This window comes from Eschscholzia californica, unplaced genomic scaffold (genome assembly GCF_041429995.1).
Source record: "Eschscholzia californica isolate CP2 unplaced genomic scaffold, dmEscCali1.0.p SCAF_6, whole genome shotgun sequence".
In the NCBI taxonomy this organism is placed as follows: domain Eukaryota; kingdom Viridiplantae; phylum Streptophyta; class Magnoliopsida; order Ranunculales; family Papaveraceae; genus Eschscholzia; species Eschscholzia californica.
This window is the reverse complement of record NW_028238483.1, coordinates 41,984,562-41,997,846: the sequence shown is the minus strand read 5'-3', so window position 1 is coordinate 41,997,846 and position 13,285 is coordinate 41,984,562. Positions and strand designations below refer to the sequence as shown.

The 13,285-nt window shown below is 33.1% G+C and overlaps 1 protein-coding gene across 1 annotated transcript; it reads left to right on the top strand.

The window, feature by feature from the left end:
* Nucleotides 1–1,015: 1,015 nt before the first annotated feature.
* LOC147535089 (uncharacterized) lies at nucleotides 1,016–4,316 on the top strand. Its single transcript, XM_086646964.1, has one exon. The coding sequence runs from the start codon at nucleotides 1,498–1,500 to the stop codon at nucleotides 3,985–3,987; it is 2,490 nt and encodes an 829-aa protein (XP_086503090.1). The 5' UTR covers nucleotides 1,016–1,497; the 3' UTR covers nucleotides 3,988–4,316.
* The last annotated feature ends 8,969 nt before the right edge of the window (nucleotides 4,317–13,285 follow it).

The following is a 13,285-nucleotide window of genomic DNA, read 5'->3' as shown; positions in this document are numbered from 1 at the left end:
TTAGCGAAGGTAAGTGTCTGACTTGACTCCCATTTCAGGTTTGGTTAGGCTTCCCAGAACATCCAAAATTCAACAAGATTTCCCACAACATCAACAAGAGAGGGTGATTGTTTTGCTAATCCAAACACAAACTGAACAAGAGAAAGGGTTAGGAGGTGGAAGTGGTGATCGGTACGTGGTCGGAATAGTGGTGGTAGTCGGAAGTTATAGTGGGAGGAGAGGGGAAGATGAAGATTAGGGGGAAAAATACAACTTAATAAAATTTTGGGTTAAAAACAAAGATTACCCCTAAATAAATCTTGTCCTTTTTTAACTTTCCCTTCTCCCCATCTTTGCAATTTTGCCCCCTACCATCTTTACTCTCTTACCCCTAGCCCTAGGTTACTTGGGGATCTCTTTGATTATTTTTTTTCAATTTTTTTTACAATCCAAGTAGTTCTAGCCGGCTCACTGAAATTTAACTAGTTTGGAAGACATGAACCTAAATAACCAACATTTCTTTTTACATATAGTGCAATATAAAATAGAAATTTCTATCAAATGTATTTATGAAATTATATGTGATGATTACAATATTGCATAAATTATAAATTCAAAGTAAGTAATGATATTGAAATTAGTGATTGCCTATAAAACTCCAATATTTCTATCAAAAGAAATAAAACTCCAATATCCACTCAAAACAAATAAAAAGGATGAAAATTGTACACATCTCATATTCATTTTTATATTTTGATTTGCTCTTCAAATTTCACCTACTCTTGAGGTTATATAGACAGAGCCATGTCAATGTACATGCCTTGATAAGCTTTTCAAGGCATTTTTTTTCATGGGTCATCTATGAACAAAGACTAAATAGAAGAAAAAACTATTTTAAAAAACTTAGAGTACAATTCATTAAATTCCTAGGTTGCCCTTTTTATGTTCACCTTATGACAACCCACATGAACCACAAGGCACAATTGGTTAGAAAATTTTAATATCTTCCTCTAAAAAGTGATGGAAAGAAGAAAACAAAAGGGCCTTGAATGAAACTGTAGAAAGAAAACAAACTATTAGAGAAACTGAACCAATAACACCAACAACAACAATTAACACACAACATATGAGAGAGTATAGAGAGAGAAAGTGTGTGTTTATGTGTGTGGGAGAAGAAGAGAGGAAATAGAGAGAGAAAGTTAACAAAAATGAGTCCTATTTTTTTTGTCTCCCCAAGTGAAAGTGTTTCTTTTCTTCTTCTTTTTCTAAGCGAGTAGCTTTCTTTATCTTTCACTCTCTCTATCTTTCTCACTCTAAAAAAAAAAAAAATTTCCTCTCTCTCTCTTCTGGTTTTCTCACTCTCTCTGCTCTTCAACTAAACAATTCCAAAAACATCAAAAACAAAAGCTAAAAAACAAAACCCAAGTTTTAATTTTTATTTCTCGATCGTCGGTTTCGGGCATGGAAAGCCGGCGAGAGGTAGATTTTCAGCTACCGGCGGCGGCTTTTTCCGGCTAAATGCAAGGAAAGAGCCGTCGAACCGATGAAACTGTGACTTTAGGCGAAAAACTCAACACCCCAGAAAACCCAAGTCCATCTTCTTCTGCTTCATCATCAACTCCTTCTACTTGTTTTTCTTTACTGGTTTCATCAACAATGGCGGCTACTGGAAATACTGAAACTTCGGTTCAAGTCTCAGGTGATGATTTAACTGTAAAATCTGTTCATAAAAGGTATGAAGGACTAGTAGCAGTTAGAAATAAAGCCATTAAAGGAAAAGGAGCTTGGTATTGGAATCATCTTGAACCAATACTTGTTCATAATTCTGATACTGGTTTACCAAAAGCTGTTAAACTTAGATGTTCACTTTGTGATGCTGTTTTTTCAGCTTCAAATCCATCAAGAACAGCTTCTGAACATCTCAAAAGAGGAACTTGTCCTAATTTTCATTCACTACCAAAACCCATATCTTCCATTTCTCCAATTTCATCTTTACCTTCTCCTCCTCCTCTTCCCTCTCTTCCTTCTTCTCAAAATCATACTCGAAAAAGGGCTTCTTCTGATAGGAACCGTGGTGTTATTGGTGGTGGAGATGGTTGTTCTTCTTCCTCTTACCAGGCTGCTCCACCACTCACCATGATTGATCCTAGATTCTGTTCTGAAATTTCTTATAACAACACTGTTTCAGTTTCAGTTTCTTCACCACCATTAATCACTTCTTCTTCTCAACCAAACCATTTGATATTATCAGGTGGGAAAGAAGATTTAGGTGCATTAGCTATGTTGGAAGATAGTGTAAAGAGATTAAAAAGTCCAAAAACTTCACCTTGTCCAACTCTGACTAAAACCCAGATTGATTCTGCTCTTAATCTTCTCTCTGACTGGCTTTATGAATCTTGTGGGTCTGTTTCTTTTTCAAGTCTTGATAATCCAAAGTTCAAAGCTTTTCTTAATCAACTTGGTTTACCTTCAATTTCATGGAAAGATTTTGCTGGTTCACGTTTAGATGCTAAGTTTCATGAAGTCAAAACTGAATCAGAAGCAAGAATTGGTGATGCTTTGTTCTTCCAAATTGCTTCTGATGGTTGGAAATCAAAGAATTTTAGTCTGGGTAGTTGTGAAAAATTGGTAAATTTGAGTGTTAATCTTCCAAATGGTACTAGTGTTTTCAGAAAAGCAGTTTTCACAACTGGTTCTGTTCCTTCAAAATATGCAGAAGAAATTCTAAGGGAAACTATTACTGGAATTTGTGGAAGTGGGACTAAAAGATGTGTGGGAATTGTTTCTGATAAGTTCAAGGGTAAAGCATTGAGGAATTTGGAGAATCAAAATCACTGGATGGTAAATCTTTCTTGTCAATTTCAGAGTTTTATTAGTTTAATTAAGGATTTCACAAAAGAACTTCCTTTATTCAAGACTGTGATTGATAGTTGTCTAAAACTAGCAAATTTTGTTAATGCCAAGCCTCAAGTAAGAAATAGTTTCCATAAATATCAAATGCAAGAACTTGATCATGCTGAGTTGATTAGAATGCCTTCTTCTGAGTGTGAAATTTCAAAGAATTTTTGTTCTGTTTTTGGAATGTTAGAAGACATATTGGGTTCAGCTAGGGTTCTTCAAGTAATTGTGTTGGATGATTCTTACAAGTTAGTTTTTGTGGAAGATCCAATTGCTAGAGAAGTTTCTGATATGATTAATGATATTGGGTTTTGGAATGAAGTAGAAGCTGTTCACTCTCTAATGAAGTTAATTAAAGGAATGGCTCATGAGATTGAACTCGAAAGGCCTCTAGTTGGTCGATGTCTGCCTCTTTGGGAGGAACTAAGAACAAAAGTTAAGGATTGGTGCCGAAAGTTCAACATTGCCGAGGGAACTGTCGACAATGTGATTGAGAAAAGATTCAAGAAGAATTACCACCCAGCTTGGTCGGCCGCTTTCATCCTAGACCCTCTTTACTTAATGAGGGATACTAGTGGAAAGTATCTTCCACCGTTTAAGTGCTTAACTCCGGAGCAAGAGAAAGATGTCGATAAGCTTATAACCAGACTAGTCTCTAGAGAAGAAGCTCATATTGCTTTAATGGAGTTAATGAAATGGAGGTCAGAAGGGCTTGACCCACTCTATGCTCAAGCAGTTCAGGTCAAACAGAGAGATCCCATGACAGGAAAGATGAAAATTGCTAACCCACAAAGTAGTAGACTTGTGTGGGAAACTTGTTTGAGCGAATTTAAAGCGTTAGGGAAAGTTGCCGTGAGGTTAATCTTCCTTAATGCAACTTCTTGTGGGTTTAAGTGCAATTTTTCATTCTTGAGGTGGGTTTGTGCCAATGGAGGAGGTTCCAGGGCTAGTTCGGAAAAAGCTCAAAAAATTATCTTCATTGCTGCCCATGCCAAGCTTGAAAGGCGAGATTTCTCTAACGAGGAAGATAAGGACTCTGAGCTCTTCTCTTTGGCAAATGGCGACGATGATGTTCTCAACAAGGTCTTCCTTGATGCGTCACCAGTGTAACATTTTTTTACTCTTGTAGATTGTAGGATTTATTGAATTCTTTCTACTATTTTCTTTCTTTGTTCTTGTTTACTTATCGATAGAAGATTTTGGTGTTTGGGCGAGGAAACGATGGAAATTAGAGGAGATTGAGAATCATGTAATATTACCGTATGATTCGAATGAATCGGTCGCCTCTTGCCTAGGCATGATATTGTGATTTCGGGTTTTGCAGAAAGCAACTCTTCTTGTTTATAAAGATAAAAGATTTGTTGAACAAGAAGAATGTTGTATCATTTTGTTTCTTAGAGTATTGGGATAAATTATGTTTATGAAGAGGATTTGATTCATACTTGGCCTTTTGCTTTGCTGCTTTTACTCATTTAAAATATGAAGAATCAACTAATGAGCTTGTTAATCTAGAAATAATTATTGATAAATTATTGTATATTAGCAAAGTTAGATGGCGATAATAACATGTAATTTTTGTACAACTTCAAATAGAATCGAAAACTTAGGTTCTTGTTTGTTTCAGACTTTTGATAGTTAGGTTTCTTTATCTTGATTTAGTACAAAGAAGAGCGTAGAATTTGTCAATCTAGTAAACTTGATCTCAGAGAGAATAGTTTTAGAAATGATGACGAAACCATTAGTTTCAAACTGAAGATCCGATAGAAAAAATATATCTCTTTGGTGACACGAGCAAGGGACAAAGATAATGGTAAACAGAGACACCACCATAAGAGAGACCTGGTTATTATAGGAACTATTTTTAGTGATTTAGAAAAGGAAGAGTTACCCATTGAGGATTTTCGAAGTTATTATAGGTGTATCTTTTTGCTATAAGTAAATTTTGTTCTGAGTTGGTTCGTTAGGTGGATAGTCATCGGGACCTAAGTCACTCTTGTGGGTCACCTCGGAAGTGCCCATGAACCAATTTGGTAGCCGAGGATTAAGCCGAAGACTCTTTTAACCTCGTGTTTTTGTTCTTCGGTTTCTGTCTTGTTAGAGTGGAGACCCACAGAGAAAGCAGTGGACGTCTTTCGTGTTCTTTAGCTGTCTTGGGGTCAAGAAAAGTGAGAGCTTCAAGGGACCCCATTTGTGCTATCATATCTTGGGTTTCTTCTCCTTTAAACAAACTTATAATCTCTTCTAGGTTTCTCCTTTCACTTTTCATTTCATGGTTAAACAATGGAATCTATATTGAGTTGTCTCCATTTTAAATGTAAACTGAGTAGAGAAACTGCAGGAAAGTATTGCTAGCTGTCTCGGGAAAAAGTTCATAGAAAATTACTTCTACTTCATTATATATCATGGTAATGTTTGCAGGTTTTACCTCAAACTTTGTAGATGCTGCACCATTAGAATCTTGTAGTAGTGCATGGTGGAACCTAGCTAGGATACTAGGATAAATATCATGGATGTTTCAATTGATGGAAAATTCATTACTTATGCATAAAAATAACAAAACACAAGTAATGAAATTAAACCAAGATCTCTATTTGATGAATTATAGAGATGAGGAGGTTTTAGGTACTTACTCGAATCCATAGCTTAAAGATACAGTAGATTTCCGTGTCACCCTTAAGATTTGGACAAAATCTTCTAAACCTTGAGAATGGACGCTGTTTCTGATTTCTCAAAAATGGGAGTTGGGAAAAAAAATCTCACATCTCTGGTTTAGGGATTTGCCCTGAATAATATGGGAACTGCCTAGGTAGTTACTAGCAGTTACAGAAGTAATTATTAAAGAGCCTATTATTCTTTGATAATTACTTTTGAGGGCTCTACACATGACATATTGCTAATACGCTCCCCACACTTCAAACTGATATTTTATGGTCCATAATGTATAAATTGATTAGATCACCTTTTGGGACCCTTAAGTGAAATAACATGTATTATGTAATTAATACAAATATTAGTCCACGTTAGTCATTAGTATTAAAAATACTAACATCAATTTCTCTAATTATGTATGAAATGAAAATAGAAATGATAGATTGAAGAAGATGATAGAAAATGAAAGAAGATTTTCAGCGAAGAATTTACTTTCATGACAAGGTCACTTCATATATCATCATCACCTTAAAAAAGAAAAGAAAGAAAACAGTGTTTCAAGGTCTTTCATCTTTGTATATATAGTAAGTAGATATTTCAAGAATTCATCATTTCCTTTTATCATCCCAAACCCAAGTATACTTGGGTTCTCTCTCTATCTTAATTCTCTATCCCCTAATGAGTGTCACATTGATGGTTTTCAAATTCACTTCACCCACCTAAACAAGTAAATGAATAGAACAAAAGTAAGAAGGTATTCAATTAAAATGGTCTTTCTTTTAAGTGAGACTATTTTCACACATTCCCTCGCGTATGACGATTTTTAAGTCTAACACATGTTTTTTTTCTTTGAGTGGCGTAGATCACATGTGACTTTTAAGTCTATCACGTGTAGGTCTAGCTCTGGCACCTTGTTAAGTTTGTGGTAATCCAACTTAAACCTATTGGGAATGAGTAAAGAAGATGTACACATTATATTTTTGGTTGTCAGATCGTCTTTCTCCCACGTAGAACTATTCTCACCGAACCCACCCTAAGTAATTGATAAAATCCCGATCAACTTAATTAGGTGGGCGAACATAATTTATAGATATTTTTATCTCTAGATCATGTCTGCCCGTCTAAACCGCTAGGGATTCATGGTTGATTTCTTTTACTTGAGTTTTTTTCTTAGGGTTAGATCAACTATTACTACTACTATTACTCACTAATTTTGATAGAGAGACAGGATTTCCTGTCGGCAAGCTTTGTAATATTGACTTCTCACCAACTAGTGGGGTGAGGGTTATGTGTTTTTTCTCTTTCTACCCTTTATTTGTTACCCTTTTAGAGGAAGAAAGCTTTTTATTCACTTATAGGACTCTATCACTATACTCCACTCATCTTCATGTAAAAAGGCAAAGAAGATATAATGATTTGTGCAAAACTCTCTCTCTCTCTATATATATATCTATTATATTAAAACAGCTCAGTCGGTTATCCAGGAGATAAGTCTGGCCGTCCATTTTATTTTAGAGATTTGGTTGGGAACACATCTGACGGATAATATAAAATCTTTTTATGTAAATACACTAAAAAAAGAAGGGTATCTATGTAAATCAGTCAAAATTGGTTAAAATAACTACCCACATATTTCTCTCCCTATTTTTTTTTTCTCCCACGAATTACATCCAACTTTACAGTAGAAAATCGTGGGAGAGATCTAAATAACTAACCTCTCTCCCATATCTTCCTAATTTTACTCAAAATTAAATCTCCCAAATTTTTTTTATCAAATCTTTTCTGTTAGTTATATTTCTTCCATAAATACAGTTTTCCCTCCCTCTTCTTTAAACACACTGTTTCTCTCTCTCTCCTCTTTAAACAAACACACGGTTTCTCTCTCTCTCCTCCTTAAACACACAGTTATCTTTTTGTTAATGTAATTATGTTGTAATCTAAATTTATTTCTCCTCCTCAAAGGCGTTAGCCAAGAGGGATCTTCCCCGTCCGTAGGACGGGGAGGGAACCTAGTATTATATTAAAACAGATCAGTCAGTTATCCAGGGGATAAGTCTGGCCATCCATTTTATTTTAGAGATTTACCTTTGATTAGATCGAACGACTGATATAAAATCCTTTTTGGTGTAATTTGACTTAAAAAATAAGGATATTAGTGTAAACAATTGATTATTTTGAATATTCGGTTACAATCTCCCTAAAATAACTATATCTCAGGCATCTTCTCACTCACGATTGCACATCCACTTTTCCCTTAATTTTGGGGGGGGGGGGGGGGGGGGGGTAGTGGAGCGGGACTTTCACAGACTTTCATAGACAAAATGTCCCGTAGACATTTCAAGACATTTCGGATGAGTTATTATAGACAACATGTGTTCATAGACATTTTCAAGACATTGAGAGTTTGTAGACAAAATGTCTTTATAGACATTTCAAGACATTTGATCCATAGACAAAATGTCCTGGGGACATTTTAAGATCTTGAGTCCATTGACAAAATGTGTAATGCATATTATATTTGTGCTAATCAAAAATATATTTTTCGACTTTTGTAGACATCTGTGAATATTTGTGGACATTGATGGACATTTGGTAGACATTTATTATTTTAATATTATTATTATTATTTAATCACATGAAATAATATATTAATACTAACATTTCAAAAATATATTTTTCGACTTTCGTAAACATCTGTGAATATTTGTGGACATTGATGGACATTTGGTAGATATTTATTATTTTAATATTATTATTATTTTTTAATTACATGAAATAATATATTTATACTAACATTTCAAAAATATATTTTTCGACTTTCGTAGACATCTGTAAATATTGTGGACATTGATGGACATTGATGGACATTTGGTAGACATTTACTATTTTAATATTATTATTATTGTTTAATCACATGAAATAATATGTTTATACTAACATTTCAAAAATATATTTTTCGACTTTCGTAGACATCTGTGAATATTTGTGGACATTGATGGACATTTGGTAGACATTTACTATTTTAATATTATTATTATTGTTTAATCACATGAAATAATATGTTTATACTAACATTTCAAAAATATATTTTTCGACTTTCGTAGACATCTGTGAATATTTGTGGACATTGATGGACATTTGGTAGACATTTATTATTTTAATATTATTATTATTGTTTAATCACATGAAATAATATATTTATACTAACATTTCAAAAATATATTTTTCGACTTTCGTAAACATCTGTGAATATTTGTGGACATTGATGGACATTTGGTAGACATTTATTATTTTAATATTATTATTGTTTTTTGATCACATGATGGACTTCAAATGTCTCTTGTTTTTTGAAAGACATTTTGGCTTCCAAATTTGTCCCAAATCCTTCACAAATTCATCAAACTATGAAGTCCACCAAAGTCTGGGACATATTTTGTCTACAATCGAATGCCTCGGACTTTCATAGACTCTCAAATGTCTGGATTTGAATGCCTCAGACTTTCGTGGACTCTCAAATGTCTGGATTTGAATGCCTCAGACTTTCGCGGACTCTTGAGAGTCCGCGAAAGTCTTGCTCCACTACTATATTTATACTAACATTTCAAAAATATATTTTTCGACTTTCGTAAACATCTGTGAATATTTGTGGACATTGATGGACATTTATTATTTTAATATTATTATTGTTTTTTGATCACATGATGGACTTCAAATGTCTCTTGTTTTTTGAAAGACATTTTGGCTTCCAAATTTGTCCCAAATCCTTCACAAATTCATCAAACTATGAAGTCCACCAAAGTCTGGGACATATTTTGTCTACAATCGAATGCCTCGGACTTTCATAGACTCTCAAATGTCTGGATTTGAATGCCTCAGACTTTCGTGGACTCTCAAATGTCTGGATTTGAATGCCTCAGACTTTCGCGGACTCTTGAGAGTCCGCGAAAGTCTTGCTCCACTACCCCCCCCCCCCCCCCCCCCCCTTAGTGATTCGGTTAGACTTCTAAGTCAGTTCAAAATTGTATAAATACGGTTCTCCCTCTCTACTCTTCAAACACACGGTCATCACTCTCCCCTGTAATTTTATCTTATTTATGTTGTGATTTAAATTTATTTTCTTCTCCTCGAAGGCGTTAGCCAAGAGGGATCTTCCCCGTCCGTAGGACGGGGAGGGAACCTAGTATATATATATATATAAGATTCTTCTCTTAAACATTCTATTACCACCACATTTCTTACCAGAATTTTACTATAAAATTCTTACCCTATTGTTTTGTGTAATAGGCTAAACAACTACACTAGGCTAAACAACTACAACTACAAATTTACATTGTACTTAATGTAAAACGGTATATTTATTCATATTAGAGTCATAATCATGTGTAGAAGAATCTCTTAGTGTTAACCCATTACTAAACAACTTGTAATTAAAAGAACTTCTAAAGAAACAAAATGTCAATCTCACAGATTTCTGCTCAAAACTCGAAATTAAGGATCTAGATCAGAACTCTATTTTACATAAACTTTACGAATTTTACAGGATTTTGACATCAACAATTTTAATTTTTGCACTTTCACGCTCCTGCCTTAACTCTTGTATCCGTCATTCAAATACATAAATTTGTCTGTCAAAGCATTTAAGCATCTACATCACACTATAATATGTTTCCTAAATATTTGTAGACACTTTAGACAAAGTAAATCTAAATTAAGTTTAAAAGGAAGAGTATTTTTAACTCTTCTCAAACTATTTTTCTTTTCTATATTAGAATTTAATTAGGTGACATTAATTTGTACTTTAATGACTAATGAAAAAAGGGTGGTCAAAAGAGGAGAAGAATAACCCATAAAAGGGCAATAATATTAGTTAGGGTTTTAGTTACCTTAGGAAAAGAGTTGTCAATTTTTATTTGATTTGAAAACCCATTAAAAGAATTCCTTTTTTTGGTTCAATCTTAATCACCATCAGATTATGACTAATTAGTCAAACCCTACCTCAAAAATGATAGATGGTGAACTAACTCAACATGTAATTCAAATACTAAGGGCCAGTATGTGACATTTAAAATTTTATTCTTTTAGAACTATCAACAAAAAAAAAATTGAAAATTTATCATGGTGAATGATTCGATTTTTATGATATATATCACCCAAAGAACATATATAGATCCAAAACTCTACTCCCATAGAAAAAAAATAAAAAATATACACGGGCACAGATTACACTCTCGTATATATATATATTTTCAACAAAAAAAAAAAAGTTAGGAGTACAATTAGGAATTGTTGGTTGTATAAGGTTTAACAACAAAAGATACTCAAATCCAACAACTACAAGTCAAGAAAATTCAAGATTTGTAAGTGGATGGGACCAGCAAGAACATGACATCATATGAAGAAAAATGAATAACCAACACAACCTTAAAATCAATAGGGCATTTATACTAAATGACTTTTTTTACAAAGTATATACCATTTTTTGCCAAAACAATATACCATCATGTTTCATTTTCATTGTGGAAACGTACATCACCTTTTCCTTGGACTAGTTACTATCAAGTATTTTTCTAAAAGTACTCTGAGGCCTACCACATGTATTTACTGAAAAAAAATTTAGATAATTCTTGTACAATAGTGTCTAACTATGCCCATTTTCTCTTCAACAAAAAAAAATTATGTCCATTTTCATTTTATAAAGGAATCTTGGTTAGTTCATGTTTTTCTTTTCTTTTTTACTATCCACTTGTAATTTAGAGAGAGTGGTTTATTTTTCTTTATAGTCTGAGTTGTAATTATCTGACTCAAATAAATTTAATGTTATCTAAATGATTTATCCATACGAGTCGAACAAAAAATATCATAAATTAAACACAAACGAGCATTCAGAAATGTAATTGGAGTCAGACGTTGAGTCAGATTTATATCTGGTTTATTTGAGTCAGATATAAAATTAGGAACATACCTTACGTTTTGAATAGGAAGAAAGTAGTCTTTTGTTTTGGGTTATTCTGATCTGTCTATAATTGCTCTAGCGACATTCGAAGATGCCAGGAACGCCATTATTCTATAGATCAAAGAAAGACAAGGACAGAGGATTGAAAAAGAATATATGTATGGGTCTTTGGGCTCTTGAAGATCTCTACTAACATTTTTATGAATTTTGTATTAGACTTTGTTTAAAATGAATTCTAGAAAATATCTAATGTGTAATACTCAAAATTTTAAAGTTCAGTGTTTTGTTGGAGATGCTCGTAAAGTTTAGAAAAGTTGAAAGTCGTTTAGGCTCTAGAATTAGTAGTATGCTAGAATAATAAAATCCTATAGGCATAACAAATCAATAGGTAGTAACTTTTGAAATTACGTTATTTGGGTAGTGTAGTTTTACTATGCGACCAAGGCAAACTACAACATAGCCATATAGGTAAAGACTAAAGACGACTAGGACCACTCTGGCGACAAGTGAGTCTGTGAGTGACCCACCTCTCTGCGAACTTAACCTAAGCTAGAATCTCTGGCTTCATAAACAACTTTCTCTACAACAGCCTACGTGAAAACGTGATTAGTCGTTTAAACTCTTTTAAATAAAGTATTAAATAAAAATTATAGCTAGTTAATAATCTCTTAGTAATATAAAGTGGTCACGTGCCTAAGTTTGTTAAATTGTGACAAATTGTGGACCCTGGCACAGTTTAGATTCACTGTTTCCCATTCCACTACTATACAAATTCAAAAGAGAAAAATAAGTAGTAGTCGTATTCGATGAAGAAAACGTACAATTGGCCCACTAAATTACTTATTGGCCTCACATTATTGGAACCCTAACCCTAAAAAGATAAAAAGATGAAGAAAAAAGTGGTGTATTTCTCAAAAACTTGTCTAACTTTAATAGGTCTACTACACCTAGAAATAGCATATAGGCTATCTTCACAAAACATGTTACAATCAAGCATTAGATCTTATGATTTACATATTTATGAAGGATAGAATTTGTAACAAAAATGAAAGAGATTGGTAGAAACGATTTGATATGTAGTTATTTAATTCGAAATTAATTAAGGAAATACAAGACATACAAATAATTTATTCTTATTGACACAACAATTCCGCAAATTTAAAATGGCACATCACAATAACATTCAACTACAAAAAAAAATAAATAAATAAATAGAATGAACCAAATACCAAGTTTTGGTTTGACCTTTCAACAAAAGAAAAAAATTTCCCCTTGAACTAGTAAAACACACTAATCAGTATGGATTAGAAGATAAGTAAATAAATCTTTTGGATGCTACTATATGCAACTTCAGTTTTGCTAAGGACAACTATTAGACAAAAATAACTAAATAAAACTAACTAAAATTGTGTCCTAAATTGCTAACCTACACCAACACCAAAAATCTAAGTATAACCGAATCTCTCCTCCATTCTATACATAACTCTAAAAAATTATTACACAAAATAACTAAATAAAATTAATTGAATTTTGTCTAAAATTGCTAAACCCAACGGATATTCATTCATAAAATCATACATAAAATCACCAAGTATCTTCTATAACCCTAACTACTATGACTTAGTCAAGCTTAGTTTAAACCTTAATAGTGTATATATTTCATTAAATCAAACCGTGTTTATAGATAAGAATTTTGGTTTATCAAGTCGAACGGGTATTTATAGATTAGAATTTTAGTTTATCAAGTCCAACGGATACTGTTCAACAAAAAAAACAACCAACAGATATATTTTCAACAAACAAAAA

What these genes read in the sequence shown, in the direction of transcription:
- LOC147535089 (XM_086646964.1), top strand. Translation starts at nt 1,498, where the DNA reads ATGCAAGGAAAGAGCCGTCGAACCGATGAAACTGTGACTTTAGGCGAA.